The following is a 22,343-nucleotide window of genomic DNA, read 5'->3' as shown; positions in this document are numbered from 1 at the left end:
ACCTATACAGGTTAGAAATTTTCCTGGTATATGGCACCTGCACACATTCAATTTCATTGAAATCCGTCTTGTAGATTTAGCGTAATTGAGTAACAAACGTCACCACAACCCACATACATCATACCTAATATCATTTCTGTCGATTCGGTACAAATTTTTGTATCGTAAGATTTGAAATGGAACAATTGAACAGGAATACTTATATTCTTAACAATTGAAAATCTTTACTCAAAAGGGCTGCAATGACCCCACTGTTTTTTTTTCTTTGATCTGTGACTGACGTAATCTTTTGGTCCAAATTATTGATCATTTCAACAGTTCTATATCTGATAACACTGGCACTAAGACAAGTGAAATTTGCAATAGGTAACTTTTTCTCTAGTACAGTGTCAGATAACAACACTGGCCACTAATACACGTCAAATTAGCAATTACTTGTTTGTTTCTTTCGAAGTCACTGAACAAAAAGTAATAATAATTACACAATCGGAGACACATCTCGATCAACGAGGGCTCGACAGATGGCTGAGGGGCTCACGATTAATTTAACATTAAATTCAATAATAACCTCCCATTTATTCGTAATTTCCCCCCAATTGCCTTTCATTTATCGATGTAACTCGATTATGGGTGCGATCGACTGTTTGCGTCTAGTTCGCTAAATGTGATTGTTTTGATGTTAGGTAAACCATCTGAAGTAATGTCAACAGCTTATACATTTAATTTTTTTAATATTGTATTTTTTATATTGTATTTTTTTTATATTATACCTAATGACATAAGTAATGCAAAATTTTGAAGAAAAAAATTTACCAATCCAAATTATTTTCGCAACTTAAACGCCATATCAATATTACGCTCTTAATGTTGCGATTTAATATAAAAGATACTTTAATGATTTTTTTGTGTAATCTTATTTAATGACAATTAACAAAACTTCAGAGTGCCCTTTAAAATACGAAGAGTTGACTGCATTGTCCAAGTACTTAACTAATATTTTTTCATAATTAAGAGTTCACATTGTAGCAAAATTGAAATTTATTGAAATCATAATCGATTTTGGAGTTTTAGGGTTGTAAGTAGTCGCGTCCAAGCGTAGTCGATTCAAGTATCGTGTTGTGAAATAGTGAGGATACAGAAGGACGATTCCTCAGAAATGTAAAATATGGAATATAGGTAAATAAAATTGACTATATATATTTATACTATACCATATTTATATTGACTATATAAATATGGAATATAGGTAAATAAAATGGAATTAATTATCATAATTTGATATGTGATAGATCCAAAATGTTATGCAATAGGTACAATTAAATAGAAATAAGGAGTTTTAAGTGGATCGTCTTGGAGAAAGTTTCGGAGCCCTTTGCAAAATTTCATTTTGCCTTTGCAATCTTAAAATCGATTGCAAAACATATAACTTCTCAGTTACCATTTCTAAACTAGAAGTTGAACTTACCATACTGTATTGTACAAATTTACTATCTACCTAAAGCTTAACAGAATAAATTTTGTCATTTCTAATGATTTGACACAGATGTTTTGGTCTAGTGTGTCTTCATTTTTATACGCGTTGCTTATCCGCTTATTCTGGAACCTCGATAATTTGTAATGAACCCTGTTGCGCGTGGGCACTCGACTCCATTCATTCGATTCTCTCGATTGTTCGATTGTGATCGTCAAATTTGAATTTTTAAATTTCTATTGTTGAAGGCCATTTAAATAGTGATTGGAGATGCAATTAGCGCCAGCAGTAATTCAAAGCAGACTCTTTGTGTACCCGAAAACAAAGGGCAAATTTATTGCATATTTTACTTTTTTTAAATTATTTCCTATATTTATTATAGCATTTTCTCTGAAGTCTGCAGGAAAATGAAACGAAAAATGTGATTTTGGTAAAAAAAAAATAGTTTTTTGGCCAAAAATGATATCTAGCTCCCTCCATGCTTCGGCCACGTTGTCGGATAAGTTGATTCCGGCAGTGTCTGAAATCTGCATTGAACCCTTAGACTTAAGAACTTGAATGGACATAAATTTTATTGATGATGATAATCTGTATTCAGTCCCTCAGCTTGTAACTTATTTTCCCTACATATTTTGAAAAGAAATCCACTTCTTGCATCTGTCTGTATAAACACGATAGACTCACAAACTGCCTGACGCATATTTTTACGGTTTTCAACCTACAGATAGTATCATTAGTTTAAATTATATACATCTATATTACATAAAAATCTTGCGTTACTGAGTGACTGACTGACAGACAACACAGCCGAAACTACTGGGCGTAGAAAGCTCAAATATGGTGTGTAGGTTTCTAGGACCGTGTAGGGGAGCATTAAGACGGAAATTCCTGAAATTCCCAAGGGAAACGGATTTTCACTCACATGCGAAGTTGTGGGCAAAAGCTAGTTTATCATAATGATATCGTTTACCATAGCGAAGCCGGGACGCGCTGCTTGTGAAACTCGATGTTGACAAAATGACAGGATTCTTTCACGTAGGTACCTCTCTCTACGCTCACGCACGTACTCAGCTGTTCGTATAATCAAGAAATTAAAGATCAATACTCTTTAATTATGACTAATAATTACTCTTTGAGAGATGGTTAATTATCAGGATAATATGTCAATTTATCTTATTAAATAGTATTCTTTATTTTCATTGCCAGAAATGTATGTATAAGTCATAATGGTATCTCAATAGCCTTTCAATAATAGCTTTTTAAGTTTTCAGTGTCTTCGACTATACTTGGATACTGTAGATGCTTATATTAATATATTTTTTACGGTTGCGTTTTTTTTTATAGTAATAAACCTTTTATTTCTCACTTTTCATAATATCTTTCATATTAATAGGGGTTTTATTTGTGTTTGACTCGCTTCAAATTATTTTACATTATTTGGAGAAAAGTACCTACGTGTATGTTTTATGTGTCAAAAGGACATTTAAAGTAAATAGCCTATTTAAAACATGTGTATGTTTTAATATAAATAAATAAAGAATGGTCTGAACTCGATAGTTATCTAACATAACATAAAGTTTCATTAGTTTAAAAGTAACAATTTCCTAAATATAGTAGTACAAATAGCGTGATGAGTTTATACAAAACTCGCGAACAAAATGAACTCGTTGAAACGTAGACATTTTAAGTCGCAGTCCGCTTTGTTTTAAGGGAACCAGCCGTTTTGGAATTGGTCAAATTGTCCCATATCTGGATAATGATTTATCGTACGATACCTTCCATTTCGCGTACCCCTTTTATTCAATTTTATTGTGTCATTTACGTCATATTTATAATATATGAATATTTAATCCTTATATATAAAAAAGAGAAGTCCCACTGTCTGTATGAACGCGATAAAATGAATAACTATCGGACGGATTTTTGTACGGTTTATACCAATAGACAGTGTGATTTCTGAGGATGATGGTTCAGGTGTATAATTTATTATATTCTATACTAGCTTTTGGCCGCGGCTTCGCCTGCGTGAATTTCATACCAAAAACTCAGTAATTTTATCGCGTACTCTGTAAGACTGGCAAACGTATATGATTCAAATTCACATCAATCATCATCTTTAGTTCAATTTTCTGTTTCCCGCTGCGTGTCTCGTCCCGCAAACTTGTCCAATCCCGCTTCCTGCTATGTAATGTAAAGTAGATATCCCGTACCGTTTCCTACATATTGTTTTTTGCAATGTGTCCCGTCCTGTTTCCCACTACGTGTCTCCTTCCCATTTCCCGCTCCTACTCTCACTCCCGCTTTCTGCAACGCGTGCCGTCCTATTTTCTATGACGTTTTACATCCCGGTTTTTTATTAACCACAAACGAGAACAATATATTAAACATTTTTTGTATTTACTATTACTGTTATTTGCTACAAAAAGTAAGTGTGCCAATTTTCAGCTTTTTATCTTGAAAATTGTATTAAGTCCCATACAATCTTTCACCCCCCTTATGAAGGGGTTGAGGGTTAATTTTCAGAAAAATCTGAAACTCGTATTCATTACTTCGTTGTAAACAACCAAAATCCAAATTTTCAAATCACTAACTTCAACGGTGTAGAACTTTCATATTTACAGATTTCACCCCTTTCACCCCCCTTCGGAGTAGAATTTCCAAAAATCCTCTCTTAGTGCTCACCTACACTCACCTACATGCCAAATTTCAGCTTCCCGCCCAGCAGTTTCGGGTGTACGAGTATGTTGTCTGTCAGTCAGTCAGTCAGTCAGTCAGCTAGTCAGTCAATCAGTAACGGAAGAGTTTTATACTGATATATTGATACATACTGCGCCCATTATTTATATCAGACTTTAATCGATAAAAACAATTTGTTTATATTCTGTTTACACCTTTCAACAAAATTTTAAAGTAAATCGGCTCCGTGGATTGTTATTTTAATTTTCCTACAGGATCCTCCTCATTTTCCGGGATGAAATATCTATAAGATGTTAACCCGGGATTCCGAGGAATTTTTGATTCATAATTAGTTTTTCAATTATCCTACGGGAACCTGACCATTTACCGGGATGAAATGTATCTAATTTTCCTACAGGACCCTCCTCATTTTCCGGGATGAAATGTCTATAAGACGTTAACCCGGGATTCTGAGATATTTTTGATTCATAATTCGTTTTTTAATTATCCTTCGGGAACCTAACCATTTACCTGAAATGTATCTAAGATGTTAACCCGGTATATAAGGTACCTACATACCAAATTTCAAGCAAATCGGTCCAGTAGATTTCGAGTGATGCGCTTCAGACAGACGGTCAGACAAAAATTATATTTTTGTCATCTATATCAGTAACTAAGTATATTCCATGAAAAATTTAAAAAAATATCCAATGTACAAATTTGACCTTTCTTCAATTTTATTATATGTATTGATATTATTATATAATTTATTATGTCTTACCCGAGCGAAGCCGGGACGGGCCGCTAGTTTATTATATAATATCTTACTAATATTATAAATGCAAAAGTTTTTGAGGGTGTATGTGTGTGCGTTCTTTATTCTTTCACGCAAAATCTAGTGAATCGATTGTTATGAAATTTGGTCCTCGTGTAGAATATAACATGGCATAACACATAGGACACTTTTCATCACGAAATTTCCACCGGAGCGAAGCCCCGGAGCGGTGTTGTGGTATTTAAATCTAGTTAATCTTTTTCGGAGAGGGCTTACACAGTTGCTTTGTTTGTAACTTTTGATCAATGCAAGATTGCTATAGGCTAAAAATTCCCACGGGAGCGAAGCCCCGGGTAACATGTAGTGTTCTAATAAATTTGCAAAGTGAGCCGATAAATGTATAAAGCATAGTATAATACATTAACGATACGAAAAGCGGTCGCAGTGTGAACAGCGCGACGCGACACAACGCTGCATAATACATCGCTACGATGTTACTGTACGCCGGACTTTAATTATATATCTGCTACAATTTCGCCTTTTTTCGAGTATTTTTCACATTTCCTCCCCCCTCCAGCCACCCCCTGTCCACCCTCCTGCCGAACGGCCGCAGAAAAAAAACGTCGTGCGTATGTGTACGTATCGGAACACTCCTGTGTATTGTTGTGACCACGGTCGCGCGAGAAACGCGGACTGTCACAAAAACGCCGGGCTGCACTGGACACCGCACTCGCGCTCGACCCGCGAAAGACATTCCGTTAATGATCGGACGTCCGCGCAGAAGAAAGCAATAAAAACAAGGTTTTAATGCAATTAAGCTTGTAGAAAACGGAACGGAGTGCCCGATAAGCCGTGCTCAACTTTTCCTGTAACAGGCTGTTATTTCACGATTTAAAATCGGTTCTCAACCCGTTAATGACGCGAGTACAAGTGCAGATCGGCGGCTCCGTTCGGCCGCGGACCAATCTATTTAATAACCCCCGTCGGTGACACCCCGCCCGGCGGCCATCGCCAATTTTCACCCCCCTGGCGCCCCTCGCACCCCTAGCGCCCGCCCTGAAAAAAATCCGGAGCGTTTTAAAATTAATGAGTAAAAATCTACACACACATCGAAGCCGACAATGGTGAGGCGTGTGTGCCGATAATGACCACACTTCGGCTGCCGAATTATGACGTGATACAATCGGGCGATTCCGTTTCTCACGGGCGCGCGCCCGTTTCCATTAGGACGAAACTATCCGAGAAAAAAATCGAGTGCAAATTGAAAATTCGTTCGGACTCGCTAATTCCGAATGGAGTCGCGGCGCGGGCGAACGCAGTTAGATAACATTTGTAGAGGCGAGCGAGGGGTGTCACCCCTACGCAACGCCGTTTTTATTTTGGCCGGCCCTTGCTTCACCCCCTTCGCTCCAACTTCATCTGAATAATTACTGATTTTTTTCCGTGTACCGCTGATTATTCCGAATGTTACTTGTTGATTATAATATTTTACTACGTTCAAAATTAGTAGCTGCCAGATCTAGTATACATTTTTCCCTAATCATCTCAAATATGAAGGTCAAATATGTCGAAAGTATCTAAATCACCGATCCTTTTGATTGACAAGCGCTCAAAATTATTAAATTTATCATAAAGATTTCAAAGAAAGAATTCCTCCTGTTTTTGTCAGCTTCAGAGTACATTCACTCCATGAGTATATATATAAGATACTAACCAATTTCTGTTGTAAAACACGTTAATGACATAGAATAGACAATAACTCGACCTGGCCACGATTTTCGACCTTACTTACATCGTATTTTTATGATTTTAATTGCTTGTTAATATAAAACACATACATATACATTTATTTCATATAACAACGTGAAACCATTGTATACTGTACTATTACCGTGTCTGCGGTCACAAATTATATATTAAACTGAACTGAAACTCCACACATTGACATGTCTTCGGAGCTCGACTCAACTCATCAACGGGCGGCTATTTCGAATATGAATCTGCTGTTTCTATATACATTGTTGATTGATATATAAACTATCGATGGTTGACTGAAAGAGATCCCTTCATGGGATAAGACCGACATTGTATATTTACTTCTTGTTGTGTAAGTACTTTGAAATTGTTCTTTGTATAATAAATATATTACTCGTACAAGCATTACTTTGTCAAAAATAAAAATCAAAACCAATTCACTCGGCGACAAAATGATACCTACCTAATCAAAAGTATGTACTTTTGATTAAGACAAACTAGTATATATAGACAACTAATATAATAAACACGAAACTTTGTGATGTATATTTGGGATGTATGTGTGTATGTTTGTTACTCTTTCACGCAAAATCTACTGGACGGATTATTACGAAATTTGGTACCAGAGTAGAATATAACCTGGAATAACACATAGAGTAGTTATTATAAGCCCTTGGAAGCAGAAATAAATACAACATATTATTACAGCAGTTTTGAAAATAAACTCTTTAATCACGGTCTATAGCTACGTACGTTAGTTACATCGATAGATTTGTACTGGATATTCCAGAAAACAGCTGTAGGGATAGACTTCCACTACCAATACATTTTATATAAATTATTAGGTATTTAGTCTTATATCCATAAGGATGGCCTATGCCCCAGCAGTGGGGTCATTTAAATGGCTGATAATGATGAACTGGAAGTAGATATCCAGGGAATATATTCTGTGAGGAAGATTATTTTGTCTAACTTTAGCATCTCGGTTTTCGCTCAAATGAGTGAAAAAAATTCTATTAATAAGAAGAAATAATTTTATATCCAGCGATTAGTCGTGTATACTTTTATACTCAAAAAAGAAGAGTACAAAGCATCGTCGGTCCTTTGCTAACAAAACAATTACTTCATTGACACATTTCGCCGGCTGACTGTGTGAAGCGTCCACATTTTAGTTTACTTGAGTGGATAATTGATATGTTCACTTACAGACCAGAATCGGGTCACCATATGCTGTCGACAATGTGCGCCTTTGGCGGGTTAATTTTTTTTTTTTTGTTAATTTAAAAAAAAATACAATGGCAGAAAAAAAGCGAAGGCCATTATTGTGGCACGTTATGGTCTGTTTCTATTATATTATGACAATAACTCAAATATACTATATTTTATGATCTGTACCTGTATATACGTCCAGGACCCAGGTCAATTTGAAAAATAACATTTTCCATATTGACCTGACCGGGGATCGAAACCGGGACCTCCGTGTAGCAGACCGGCATAATGACCACGCCACAAAGATGGTCTTATTAAATTCATTAAAAAAATAACACCGTGAAAAACTTATCTATGCACACCTACTTAGAAGTAATGAAAGTATACAATTTTCAGACATAATTTCCTCCCACAATTTTCGTGTTATGCCCCAATGCAACTAAAATCAGCTTCCCCGGTGCAATCTCAATGACAAAACTATCCGCCGCGCTGCAACTGATTCCCGATCGGTAATGCACCGACCTGTTGCATCTATAACATAGGTGGCGATTTTCTTACTGCAAATAAGCTTTTCCACCGTTTAGAAATGTGTTCTATAGAAATTACCGACTTTTCGTTGTGCAAAATACAAAATAAAAGACATAAAAATATTGGATATTCATTTTAATTACTAGTTTGAAATTAAATTAGAAAGTTAATTAATTTAGTGACAATCAAAGAATGTCAAATTTGAATGCCTCAGCATTAAAAAAAAAATTAAAAAATCGATTTTTGAATTCATAATTTCCATTTCTCTGCCTTAATCCGCAACTAATTAAGAGCACGAATTAAACGAACGAAAACTTTAATTATGCTTATTCGACAAGTGACAAGTCGGTCCGATCGCTGGCAAGGATTTCGGAGGGCCACCCCCCGCCCGCGAGGGGGGCGAATTTTTTCCAACCACCACCGAAGGGGTTGATTTTTTAAACTGATGACGCGCTTTCATTCCGCGCTGTGCAACTTTGCCGCGCGGCTGTGTGTGTTGTATCTCTATAAATAAATAAAAAAAAAATATGGCAGCACTCTATCCATAGTGTTCCGCTTTCCCGCTATCTATCTATAGTTTTGCTACGGACCGACAAAATAACTTTTGGCGTGATATAAACTTTCAAACTTGCGCGCCGTATTAGAATAAAGTGAGCTTTTTGTAAAACAGCTTTTTATACTGGACAGTGACTTTTAAAAAGTTCAACAAAGTTTTTGAATGCTTGCGAAGTAATTTTCAATTTTTCGCGATACTTTTTTGATGATCTGGTGAGTTTGGACAGTGACTATAAGAAGTGAATTATCTTGTAGAAGTGGAGAGAATGACATTATCTTTTGTAAGTATGTAGAAATAATTTCATTATTCATTAATTAATTCATTATTCATTGTATAATAAATCAAGAATATATCAAATTTTATCTGCGTATTTGCTGTTAATTAGAATTTATTTCAATGAATATTTCATTGACAATTTTAAAAATCAGAAATATTTGATATTGATATTTTATAGGAGACAGAACCGAGATATACAGAAAAAATATTTCGATGTAATTAGACACAATTAAACCTCATTATTTATTCAAAAATATTGTACAATACACTTTTTAATTTTCATTTTCCAAAAATTGTTCAATGACTATATAATGACTTCAATGACTATTATGTTCAATATATGACTATAATTTTTAAATAAATAATTATAATGAGATTTCAACAATCCAAAAATTTTAATTACCATTTTTAGACGATGAAGTCCTGAACCTCATTAAAAATTATAAATATCACATGATTACAGAAAATTATCGAACTTTACTAATTAGCTTGTTTTTAAAACAAAATAATAACTCATTAAATATAATTTTCGTAACTAAGTACATTAGTTTGTCTAATAATTATCAATAATTATAATCTCATAATCATGTGATTTTTGAACATCATTTAAATATTATTTTTAAGGATCGATATATGATAATATTATGCATTTATTTTTGTTAAGCATTTATTATTATTTAATTATAATGATTAAATAACCTAAGAATTATAAAAATCCTGCTTGAATGTGAGGTGAGCAAATGCATACCGAATTCAAAACGCACAATTTTGTTTAGAATTTAATTTCTAAATCATGCCTACGAAACTGGTAACGCCATCTAGTAACAGTTTTGTAAGTTTTATTAAGAATAGCTATAGCCTTTTAGATTTAGTAAAGGTATTTATAACCTAAGTTAAGTTTAAGTTATATCACACTAACATTATACCACATTTGAACAAAGGTTTTTTTTTTTTGAGAAATGTGTGAGAATGTATGTACCTATCAAAAACGCATAATTAAATAACTGCGAGGGCGACCTTGATAATAATTATTCAATACATTGTGATCAATGCAAGTAATCACTTTGTTTTTATCCAAAAACAATATTAAATAATAAGGAATTAATTAAGCAGCCATAAATCGATTTATGTGTTTTATGTATTTTCGTTTGTTCGCATTATCCGGCTTGACTCCAATTTGTGCTCGTTTAAGACACATAAAACTTTTTATCGTTATGAGTTTATTTAAAAAAAATAGGATCGTCGACAGACTAACAAAAATATTGCCTATTAAATTAAAAAAATAATAACAACACATTACAGATTTAATAAGATCTATCTCATCTAAGACAGGCTACTTCACCGATGTGACACCTGACAGCTCGAAGTCAGCTTGAGGCGTGATAGTTCCTAATTCTCATTTTAAACCGTTCATTGGTAACCTCTTTTTTCATAAAATAATATATTTTTATTGTTACATATTCATTTTTAATAAATTCACAGGAATTTTTTAGTAAATCTTTAAAAAAAACCCTGATAATGAACGTCTTCAAACGTGATCTGGTACATATATTTATTGCAAAATAAATATAGATACCTATGTACTGGATCACTTTCAATGCAATTTGATGCTCGGATAAAATATAGCATGCCATAATATATTAAATATCCCAATTTTTCTAAAAAAAATCTTCGGTGCGCCATGATATGACTTCTAATATCGTATAAGTTGGATTTATTAGTTTCATACAGCCTTTTCAAATTCAAATTCAAATCATTTATTCAGAAATTAGACCTTCACAGGCACTTTTTCTCGTCAATCATTATATTTATAGTTATTTCTCACAAGCTACAAACTACTTTTCTATTATACTCTCTCAGTCCAAAAGAAAGAAAAAGAGAAATCGGACATAATGTTTCAAATTTGACGACCTCCATCTCTGCTTCGTTCCAGTCCAGTCCTCTCTCTCTCACTCCTAAAGAAAGAAAAAGATAAATATATAGGACATAACAGTCCGGTCCGGTTCCATCCATTTCCATCGCTGCCAAATATTTATACTTGTTTTCACATGTCAACGGTTTTTTTTTTAATATTTCTTTATTTATGTTACAATATTTCTATATGAAAAACACAAGCACTAACAAAAACCAATATAGGTTTATACGTGTTAAGGCGAGTAAATACTCATTACAATTTCACATAGTTAGCTAATTCTTAAGCATTAATTTACATTTGGTACTGGTTTCTAAATTAATTATTCTCACAAATATTTTGTTAGGGTATTCATTCAATATAGATGGCAGAAAATACTCATACATTCTCTTACCGTGGACATTGTTTACTGAAGGTAGGGTATATCTAGTTAGGTATGTTAAGTTGCGCAAGCCCAAGCTTCTAGTTTTAACTTTTAAGGAATTTATTTGTTTTAGGTTTTCACACACATTTTCCATTTTAACTTCATCATATATATTTATAACTTTACAATGCCTAAATAAGTCTGCATCATTAAGTTCTGCAACGTTGTGGCCTGTAGTTCAATTTTAGTGTTATTTTTACGCTGAATCCAGGCTTCGTGGCGTCCCAGCCCCGAAAGTAACCGAGAACATGCTGATATGAGAGAGTTATGGTTCTGTTATGTGAACCTCGAATCCTGTTTATTTATTTTTGTTTCTAATCCACAATTTCCTTGTCAGCAGGCGGAGTCGGATCGTGAGAGTGGCGCGAGCTCGCCGGAAGGGGGTGCGCGGGCGCAGCTAGCCGAGCCTCGGACCCCCTCCCCGCGCCGCTCACCCCCGCAGCAGCACCTGAATGGCTCCAGTGAGTTCGTACTGAATGCTTCTTTATTTCTCTAGTTTAAGTCCTTTAGCCATTCCGGCTCGAAGAAGTAGGTAAAATGTTAGGACCATGCGGGTTTTATAGGGTTTTTCCTAAATTATTCCCTGTCTGATTATACGCATCGGCTGCAAAAAGCTAACCTAGCTAGCGATTTCAGAATAGGTTAAAAAAATGTGCACAACTCGCTAGCTAGGTAGCCTAGCAATGGAGTGGAAAACGTTAAAAAACAATTATCAAATAATAATTTCGTATAAGGAATTGATAGAGCTACCAAGATAAAACCTCGTGAGTTGAAGGCAAAATACCAATTAATTTCTAGCAAAGTTTTACTAAACCCAGCAAAGCACAATTCTTAATTAAATATGATCTTTATAATCAACTAGATGTTACCCGGGACTTCGCTCCCATGGGAATTTTGAGATAAAATATAGCAATTTGGAATAATGTACCTTTCTAATGGTGAAAGAATTTATGAAATCGATTCAGTAGTTTCGGAGATTATACGGCTCAAACATACAAACTCACAAAGTCACAAACGCTTACCTCTTTTTAATAATAGTATAGATAGAAAAAAAATTAAGAAGAAATTAAGAAGAAGAAGAAGAATTGTGAAACGTCGCACATTCAAAAAACTGGTAAAAATGTGTTCACTTAAGTATGGTATTCCGTTTGATACAAACCGGCTATTTTTAGAACAGTCAAATCGTTCGATGTTAAGTAGATTTTTCAACGGAATAAGAAACAACGGAAAAGATTCGGCTGTGATTTAAACAAGCGGCCGCCTGCCTGACGCTGACATTCGTCATCAGCTGCCTACGCTACGAGTCCCTTAATAGCCTCGTAGGACATTCACGGAAGCATGGAGTGGTCATATTCAAGGGCGAAACTCCTTAAAAACTACTCTATGGTCAAATGGACTCAAAAAACTATTATATCCTTCAATATACTATCACACCTTCCTCCAAATAAAATGGCTTACCAAAATCACCTTGTCAACAGTGGCGTCAATGTTCCAAAACCTGCAAAACCTCGCGAACATGCAACAGAACATGGCGCCGATGTCGCAACAGTTGCAGCAACAGATGTCGCAACAAATGTCGCAGCTAGCAGCCAACCTTCAGGGCTTGACGTCGATGCCCTCGAACCCTGTCATCAATTCGCCTTTGAATCTAAGCGTCAGTGCCCCAGGTAAGAGAGAATAACGGAAGAACGATGTTATTTTACTAACTTACTAGTTAATTAACCCCATTTAACTAAACTGGGTTAATAAAATAATAAATAATGAAATTACTAACTTCACATCTTTATACAGAAAAACCACTCAAGGAGTACCCCAAGGGAGTTTACTTTGACTAATATTATTTTTACCCTATATAATTGACATAATTAAATCGACTAATCAGCTATACTATGATGAAATTTAAATGATTGAAGTTAATTTATGGCAGAATAAAGGAACAAGTTAAAAAATTGCATAACTGGTTTTGTAAGAAATAATTTTATCTAGAATTCTAGAACTTCTATAGTCTAGAACTTCTTGTGGTCACTCTAACATTTTTATAAACGTCACATTAAAACATTATCTGAATCACATAGATTGCATCCGAAATAAAACCTCTTTAAAACACATTACAATACCAAATTTTTAGCTGCGTTTTGATTTTTGTCTCCATTATTCATTATCAAAACTTACTAATAGATTTAAATTTAAAATCATTGACAGGAAAACCATTTTAGCGAATGCAAATTCCTAACTGCAAAAGCCATCAATGTTCGAAACCTATTACAGAAGATACAATTTCGACCTACGATTCGCATCCACGTTCATATTTTTAGCACAATTGAATTCTAGATTGGCGTTTGGGCTAGGCCGCTAATTAGAGAGGATTAGACAGATTGGAATAATCAGAAAGACACGGTTTGCGCATTAAACTCTTAAAGTTCGGCATCACGTGATCGTAATTAGGTGATTACCGAAACCAATCGATTTAATGAATTCAAGATAGCGGCCCCATAGCCCGCCCATTAAAGCAATGCGGTAATGGACGAAAAGACCTATTTAAATAATGAGTATAATTACATATTTTTTCACGAATGCACGGATATTACGTCTGTTGCGGTATCATTAAGAGTTTTATTGTCTTAATAGAGCTAATTATCCATTTTTTTCGGCTCTTAATTGATGCGCCGTAGGAAAGAGCATTTGTTACAAAATGTGAAATGTCATGGTTTAATATACGTTATGTTAATGTCGAGAATTTAACGGGCTGTAGGCGATGTTTGAGATTTTTGTAGCCGTTTTGTTCGCGGGAATTAGTTTTGCTTGGTTGAGGATGGATTTTGAGTAATTTTCCATCTTTATGAAGATGGGCGCCGATGTGCTGTAATTACAATATAATTTTATTGTATAATTACGAAAGTAGAAAGTTGATCGTATGCGCGTCTTGCGCTATTGTTTCGTCAATGGTTAACTATGGTTAACTAACACCTGGCACCATGACTGATTCAACGTAATCTTTTGTATTGAAGCTATAAGCAAATATTCAAAAAGTTATTACATACTTTAATTACCCTTTGATATTTACTGACTCTTGAGGTGTCACACCTGTTATTTTATTACTATAAAATGTGACTTGAATAAATACAATACTATTAAAGTGATAATATTATTCATTATCAAGTTTAAAAGTTAGTTCAAGTTTTTATGTCCAAGTTTATTTTTATTTTATACAGTCCACCTAGGCGAATTTAAATATTAACTCTATTCTTATATTCTTCTAGCTCCATTTCGGCTTCATTCGCATAAAACCCTAAAAAATTATACAACAAAGCCTTCCTCAGGAATCAATATTTTAAAAATCCGTATCAAAATCCATTACATAGTTTTGAATACCAAAGCATACCTAGGTATATACAGCGGGAAGCGACTTTGCTTTATGTACTATAAAGCAAAGTCGCTTTATAGGTCTTTATACCTCTATCAAAATCAATTTTAGTGAAAATATGTTTCTCTAGGCTCTATTTCCACGTAGCCATTCCCAATCTTAGCTTTGATTATACTTAATTTTGTCCTCGTCCAGGTATGGGGTCACCAAACCCTGTGGGCAACAACAACATGCTGCCTCCAGCAATGCCGTCCCCAATGCCGCAGTTCATCCTAGCATCAGGTCAGCTCGTACAAGGAATCCAGGGGGCGCAGCTGCTTATACCAACGTCTCAAGGTGATTATCGTGTTGAAATAATACAATATTCAAAGAACTTGAGTACAGTCTGCTTGATTTGATATTAACCTAAAAACTTCATCATAAGCTCCATCTGATATAGCACAGTTTTATTGATGAGATCTCTTAAAAACTCGTACAATAAGTAGTTCCAGAATATAAAAGATAAATCAATATATAAAAAAGAAATATCTACTCGTATTTGATAATTTTATACCTTGCTAAATAACTTACTAAAAGCGAAATAGTTACTAAGTTTAAACCGCATTAAAGTGAAATTAGATGCATTCGATCATTTTTCTTACACAGGAATAGCAACGCAAACCATCCTAACGATACCAGTAAACCACGTGAACTCAAACGACCAGATGGTGAACTTAGCCCTGAACAACGGTCAAGTAGTATCGACCTCCCTCGCCAACCTGCAGGCGATGGCCCAACCCCACCAACTCCTCAATTCAAACCCGCAGCAGTCGGCCAACATTCGTCCAAACATGCTGAATCCTACGCTATCGAATGCTTTACTTAACCCTGGCTTGCCGAACTTCTTGTCGAATGGAGCAGCGAACGCGCAAGAATTGCTGCAAGCGTTACAGCAACAGCAGCAGCAACAGCAGCCTCAAGCGAACCACAATCTGCTGCAGACTGTGCAACAGAATAATATGCCTCAGCATATGCAGGGTAGACGGTCGTCGTCACCGAAGCCTGAAAGACATTATAAGGAAAGAGAGAATTTTGAAAGGTTTGCTGGCGGTTCGAGAGAAAGAAACGAGAGGGATAACTCTGGACCTATTCAGATGAACAATATAAACAGGTAAGACTATTTTTATCTATCTCTCTGTCTCTCTCTCATCTGATCGCATTCCCAGTTTCATCCTGGGCAACAACGCGTCGATGACCTAGTTTAAAATATATCCTACTATTTCTTCTTCACGCGACAGTCTTTGGCATTATTTGTATCCTCCTTTATGACATCAATCTAGTACGTTTTCGGTTTTCCTTTTCTGGCTGGAATTGATAAGAATGGAATAGACAAGAACAAAAATTATCACGTTGAATGGTTGCATATTATTCTTTTATTCTATTATTTTCTCCATTGATTAATTTATGTTTTACGCACAAGTGTTTGAAATTGCCATCTTCGAATTGAAGCTTGGAGGTCAGCACACGGAAACCCTCGCAGCTTTGGGCCTCTATTTTCAGTTGGTTGTATCTGTCCGGTCCAATCCTTTATGTCATCAAACCACTTTCGTCGAGGGCGGCCAGGAGGTCTTTTGCCCGAGATTTTGCTTTCAAGAATCAATCTTAGAAATTCAAACTGAGGTCCCCTTGACGAATAAGGGGAAAAAATGCATGCAACACAGAAAAGTTGCGGTAACTTTATTGATTATTATCTAATTCTCTCCATAATATAATTAAGATTATTCTGTTATTTTTATTAAATGCGTGCAAAATAACAATTAACAATCTTAAAAATGCACAAGTCCACTTCGACTACAAGCCACTGAATGTACCTAATAGTCGTCATGAAATTTTTAATCGTGTAGCTGTTTGCGTTACCTAACCTTTCATTTGCGGGAAGTGGCTTTAGTAGAAATTGCGACTTTATGGCCATGGTTGTAAGGGTGATATTGAAGGGTAGACAACGTTGCCTCGAGCGTGGGTGCAGTGACAAGTGTTGTATGTAATTATGTGACAATAAGTGTCATTAGTGGTACACATGCATCTTGCGTTGGTTGTGTGCGTGAATTAGTGACGATGGTTTGTTATAGCGAACCTGAATCTATTGTATATTTTGGCTAGTATTGGTAACCTGGATTAGATTTTGTTTCCTTCCCGTTTCCGTTTGAAATCTTCAGTAATGTTAACAGAAGAAATGAACTCTCAGTACAGGAAGATATTTTACTATTGTAAGAATATCATTAAAAAATATTTTTTAAGACACAGAGTGTTAGGTTAGAATCGATGGTAATATCGAGTTTAGTCAAATTTTGTCAACTCTAGACAATAATTTCCAATAAATAAAAAAAAATAATAAAAAAATTGAAATAGTCAATACTTTTAATAAAACTGTAACTGGACTAAGTCTGTACATAGGAGCTATTTACGAAAAGTAATAGAACAAGACTATTTAGGGTCTATAGAAGCATAAACAATAATATTATTACAGAAGCTCCAACACAGAACAGCAGACTAATTTTGTTTTGTTTTTCAATTTTAGAATTCATCCCTTTTCCAAATTTGAAATTATTATACTAAGTACAGATTAATAATATGCCAATTAAATTGTGTGGACTGTAAGCTAAAATAATTTGCAATGGACGCACTTGGTAGTATATACTTAACGTAAAAATTATTAAAAAAGCGAATAATTTTGAAATAACAATGGCATAATATTAATACAATGCATTCGTCATACCTAAAGCATTATCATTTTTAATTCATTTGTAATAAAACTAGCTGCGACGGGTAATGTCCCCATATTATTATAGTTAATTACGTAGTCGTAACTGTGTGAATAGCAATTGTTAGAGTACATGTCGGTCTGTTTTAATAATACATAATTGGATAGATATTTGTTTCAATTAAATTAGGCGCGAAAAATAAGTTCCGTGAATTAGAAAAAATAATATTTTCCTGCAATCAATCCTTCATAATGACGTGTAAAATTTATTTCAATATCAAAACGCACACACAGCACATTCTGTGCCAAAAACTAATCATTATTAGACAAAAACATAACACATTAACGTAATAAAAATATTTAACCTGTTACAAAAATGTCAATATTAGACAGATGAGTAGTAAATGAAAGGAACGCAAGGCGTTGAATATAGTTAAGAAACATCCGCATTTTACTAGGGTTTTAGTACCTATTTTGTACCTTTTCTTGTTCTTTTTAGTCTTTTGTACCTGTTCTTTTGTACCTTTTTCGATAAAGCACCCTATTCGATCACTTTGTTTTGTCTTTCGATAATTCCTAATTGTCCAATCACATTTTTGTTTTGTTTTTGTTTTTCTTATAGAGCTGATTTTCTTACAGTGAGATTGACCATTGTTTGTCTATTAAAACGTCAAATTAAATATTTAAAACGTTAAGAAGTATCATTATGTAATTAATTTTAATGATATATTATGTTAATGACACGACTCTGAAATGATTACATAAATAGCATCTTATACACAATTTTCTGGTGTTGGCAGCGCGGAAAATGATAACAAAAAGTAATGTCGCAGATGACGTCACTTCCTTCTTAAAGGTCGTGATTATTTTTAAGTTTTGGTACTTACCTATCTATCTAATTTTAAATAAAAACATTTAAGGAAATGAGTTATTCCCAAATGTGGTCTAAAGGCCTTAATATTTGTTATTTAGAAAAGTTTAAGCACGCAGTCTTTAGTGTAAAAAGATTACCGTTAAATTTTTAAGATTTGGCTATGATTTTACGGCTGTTGTTGCCTATCAGCTGTCAAGGCTATATGTCCCTTACTCACCTCGTACGACGTCCACAGAAGAACATAAAACTATGTATTTAATTTATTCGAGACAAAATATTGTACCAATAAAAACCGTTTACTACATAAATCTTGGCTGTTTTCTTACAATACAGCCTACCTAGTTGCAAAACAGGAAAACTAAATTTACACTATCGTAACCTTATTCAGATCAGCACACTAAGGTATAGAGACAGTCAGTTAAATTGCCCATATAATTAGATGAACCATTGATAACACTACTGATAGACATCGAATATTATAAACACATTTTATTCCGATGAAGCCATCGCTCGGTTCTGGCTAGGGGATGAATTCACGACAGTCTGAACGTGTAGCGTTTCATTAGTGTCGCACATTTTTTAAATAAAGAATCTTTAAAATACTTTTAATTAAACATTTATAAAATTAACAGTGTACCAGTACTTTTTTTATTTATAAAATATGATAATTAAATGGATTACTGTGTACGGTACAATTTAATAAGTACATTATCTAATGACATCCCTCGACAGAGAGAAACGCTCGTGAAATTCACCCAAGAATATATTTTTAGCACCCAATATAGCATTGTACATTTGCCATCGACTCCCAAAGAAGAAGAAGACATTTCATTGGATCGTCGTTGCTGGTATGCACAGTCAAAACGACCCTTAACGTAGTATAAGTTAGAGCAGAATTACTTAAAATGTATCTTGAAGCAGAGTACTATTTCATACATCGTAAAATTTGATCTCAGAGCGTTTCGACCGCTGCGGCCGCCCAGTCATTACGATACGTCAATTTTCATGAGTAAGGAATCATTTCCAACATTCGCTAATAAAAAAGCATTCATAAAATTTACATTACCACAGTACAGATTAATTATTAAAGCCTGACAGTAAAACCAATTATTGTCTTTGTTCAAATTTGAAATATTGTTATGACAGCGCGGCCGCAGCGGTTGAAAGTCTTTGAGAACCACTTGATACAAATTAAAGTTTATGGCATTTAAGAAAATAACTTTAGGTACTTAATAAATCTAATAATACTTTAAAAAATATTAATAGTAGTATAATAAAGTCATTCCGTGTTATTTTTCTCCTATTGTTTTTGTTAACTATTTACTGGGTTACTTGTTGTCTTGTTCAATAGCTTGCGGTGACCATGCGCCATCTGGTGGGCTGCATGCGTGTTGCTGCTTAGTACTATTAAAAAATGTGATGTCTACATTAGTATGAAGTCCACGTAACCAGCATTAAGTATTCGAACGGCTATAATTACCTTTGCACCCGTGACGCGTCTAATCCGCCAACTAATTGTGATAAATAGATACCGTATCGCCTTGGAATATATCTGCTATCTTCGGCTCTAATGCATTTGCAGTCATTACGCTTGTCGATTCTGCACGTGTTTTGAGAGTACAAAAGGTTTCGGTATTGTTTAGAAACGAGATTTTCTTTTAATAGAAGAAAAATGGTTAGCCGAGAAGGACATCATACAAATGAGATAAAAGATAGGACAAACGTCGTGTCGTATAGGGAAGTAAAATCTATGGTAAGACAGAGTAGAATAAATTTTTTTTATAAGTAGTATCGACAAAAACCGCACTTTTAATCTATTGATAATTATGAGAATTTATTATATTGAGTTGACAGTCTGTATACCGATTTAACTGTAACATGTATGATCTGTCCTTTCACATTATTGGAAGGAAATCATTCTGAGGAATCCTAATGACTAATTGATTTATGAAAAGGAAAAGGCAATAAAGTCGTGCATGTATTTCATTCCACGTAATGATTCCGAGCCTGGAATACGAATTGATATTTAATGACGCTTTCTTTCTCTCATGAAAACTGATTGTGCTCTATGGCTAATTCAAAAATTGTATGTGTGTGTGTGTATTTCCTCCGCTTTCTCTTACTTACTTAAAGTCCACTTTCACGAATCTGCAAGAAAGCAGGAATCCGAAAGGGAAAATGCTACTTGATGCATACTTAATAGGTGCCTAATTTAAAAAAATTAAATGGACTAAATTCCTTAAAATCAATAAAAAAAAAATCAATGAAATACACAAATTGAGTTTTTGCTGGAATAATGATGATTGCTACAAAGATTTATTTTATACAAATGTAAATTACGACATATTTGTTAATTACAACAATAGTAGCATATCTACCACAAGCGTGATTCATTTTAATTCGAGATCAAAACTTGCGATGCCGCCTGTACATTCAAATTATGGAGGTTACAGAACTAATACTTTGTAAATACTTCACTGTCAATTCGCATGACATCACAAACAATTTTCAACTTTGCATGTTTCCGTATGTATTTGCGGCCACGATGCCCTGAAGTCCGGAGTCAACATTTAAGTTTTTAAAAGTTTTGAAAATTTAGCTAACCTGACGTCCAACCTCTTCGGGGCTATTATTGATACCAATAAGTTGTCAAGACTTTTTATACGAATTTGTTCTTGTACTTTCCTATTTTAAAAATTCTCCATTAAGACAAAGCAACCTAATATATATACATCCATAATAAAGTTAATTTTTAGTACTAATACGATTCGTTTCAGGTTCCGATTAAATTGCGATATATTTGAATCATTCTGTAAAAGTCGATAGTGTAACATCTACACTTAGCATATTTTGTTCACATCTATTATGTGTGTATGTGTGGGTTTACATACACATCAAAGACATTAAGTTAATGCGACCTTATAATTACTGGTCTACAACATTAATTCTCGCGTCCATTATTTAGTTTATAAACCTCATTTTGGCCTTCAATCTAGATAAATATTGTATATCATTGTGTCTATTATAGTTACATTAAAATTGTAAATCTAAAATTATGAGGTAAAACCAAATGGAAGATAGTGATCAAACTGATTACTAAAATTACCCGACTGCGGTAAGTGAGGGTACGAATTAACGGTCGTGTTCTTTATGAAACCGCTATTGTGATGTGACGACTTATTTTTATGTAATTACAGTAAAGATTATAAAGAAATGTTTGTTTGTGGGCTATTAAACACGGGTATACATTTTTTATATTTATATTATTAGGAAGGTACAGCCAAACGCACGTCAACTTAAACCAAACAACTCTATGGAACGGCAGTTACGGCGATTTTGCAATTTTTTCGGATAGCTTGATATACCATTGACTGTACATTAATAGAAGAACGTGTCTTTTAGGTACCTACCTACATGCTTTGAAGCAATTAATTTAATTCTATATATTTTTTTTATATTTTAGAATTGTAATTATACTACGTACTTGATAGTAGGTAGCCCACGTGGTATTCCTTAATAATGCCCGGGCCACACGGGTAAAGTAAACAGTAGAGGCTAACACTAGTACTCTACCACTAATTATCCCGCGTAAGCTTAATCACTATACATTTCAATAAGATACCATAATCGCCATCTTAGGTAAATTTTTTATAACAACTCTTTAAGGGACTAGAACTGTAAACACGTGACATGAAAATTGCCTAATTGTGTAGGAAAAAATGTTGTCTGAATGGGCAACCCCAAGAAGTTCAGAATTGATGTCATCAAGGATGATAATACACT

The 22,343-nt window shown here is 34.4% G+C and overlaps 1 protein-coding gene across 6 annotated transcripts in view; it reads left to right on the top strand.

Moving 5' to 3' along the window:
• pdm3 (pou domain motif 3) overlaps positions 1–22,343 on the top strand; it is a 133,655-nt gene that overhangs the window by 89,342 nt on the left and 21,970 nt on the right. For 4 of the 6 annotated variants that reach the window (XM_053753810.1, XM_053753806.1, XM_053753809.1 and 1 more), the window contains exons 4-7: positions 11,920–12,043; positions 13,061–13,249; positions 15,142–15,282; positions 15,592–16,096. In XM_053753810.1, coding sequence (XP_053609785.1) covers positions 11,920–12,043; positions 13,061–13,249; positions 15,142–15,282; positions 15,592–16,096 — 959 coding nt within the window. Of the gene's footprint in view, positions 1–8,900; positions 9,251–11,919; positions 12,044–13,060; positions 13,250–15,141; positions 15,283–15,591; positions 16,097–22,343 lie in introns of those variants that run through there. The other 2 variants (XM_053753807.1, XM_053753805.1) reach the window with 2 other exon arrangements.

The sequence above is a fragment of the Plodia interpunctella genome, chromosome 13 (genome assembly GCF_027563975.2).
Source record: "Plodia interpunctella isolate USDA-ARS_2022_Savannah chromosome 13, ilPloInte3.2, whole genome shotgun sequence".
Lineage (NCBI taxonomy): Eukaryota > Metazoa > Arthropoda > Insecta > Lepidoptera > Pyralidae > Plodia > Plodia interpunctella.
The sequence above is the reverse complement of the archived record's forward strand: the minus strand, read 5'-3'. Positions and strand labels throughout refer to the sequence as shown.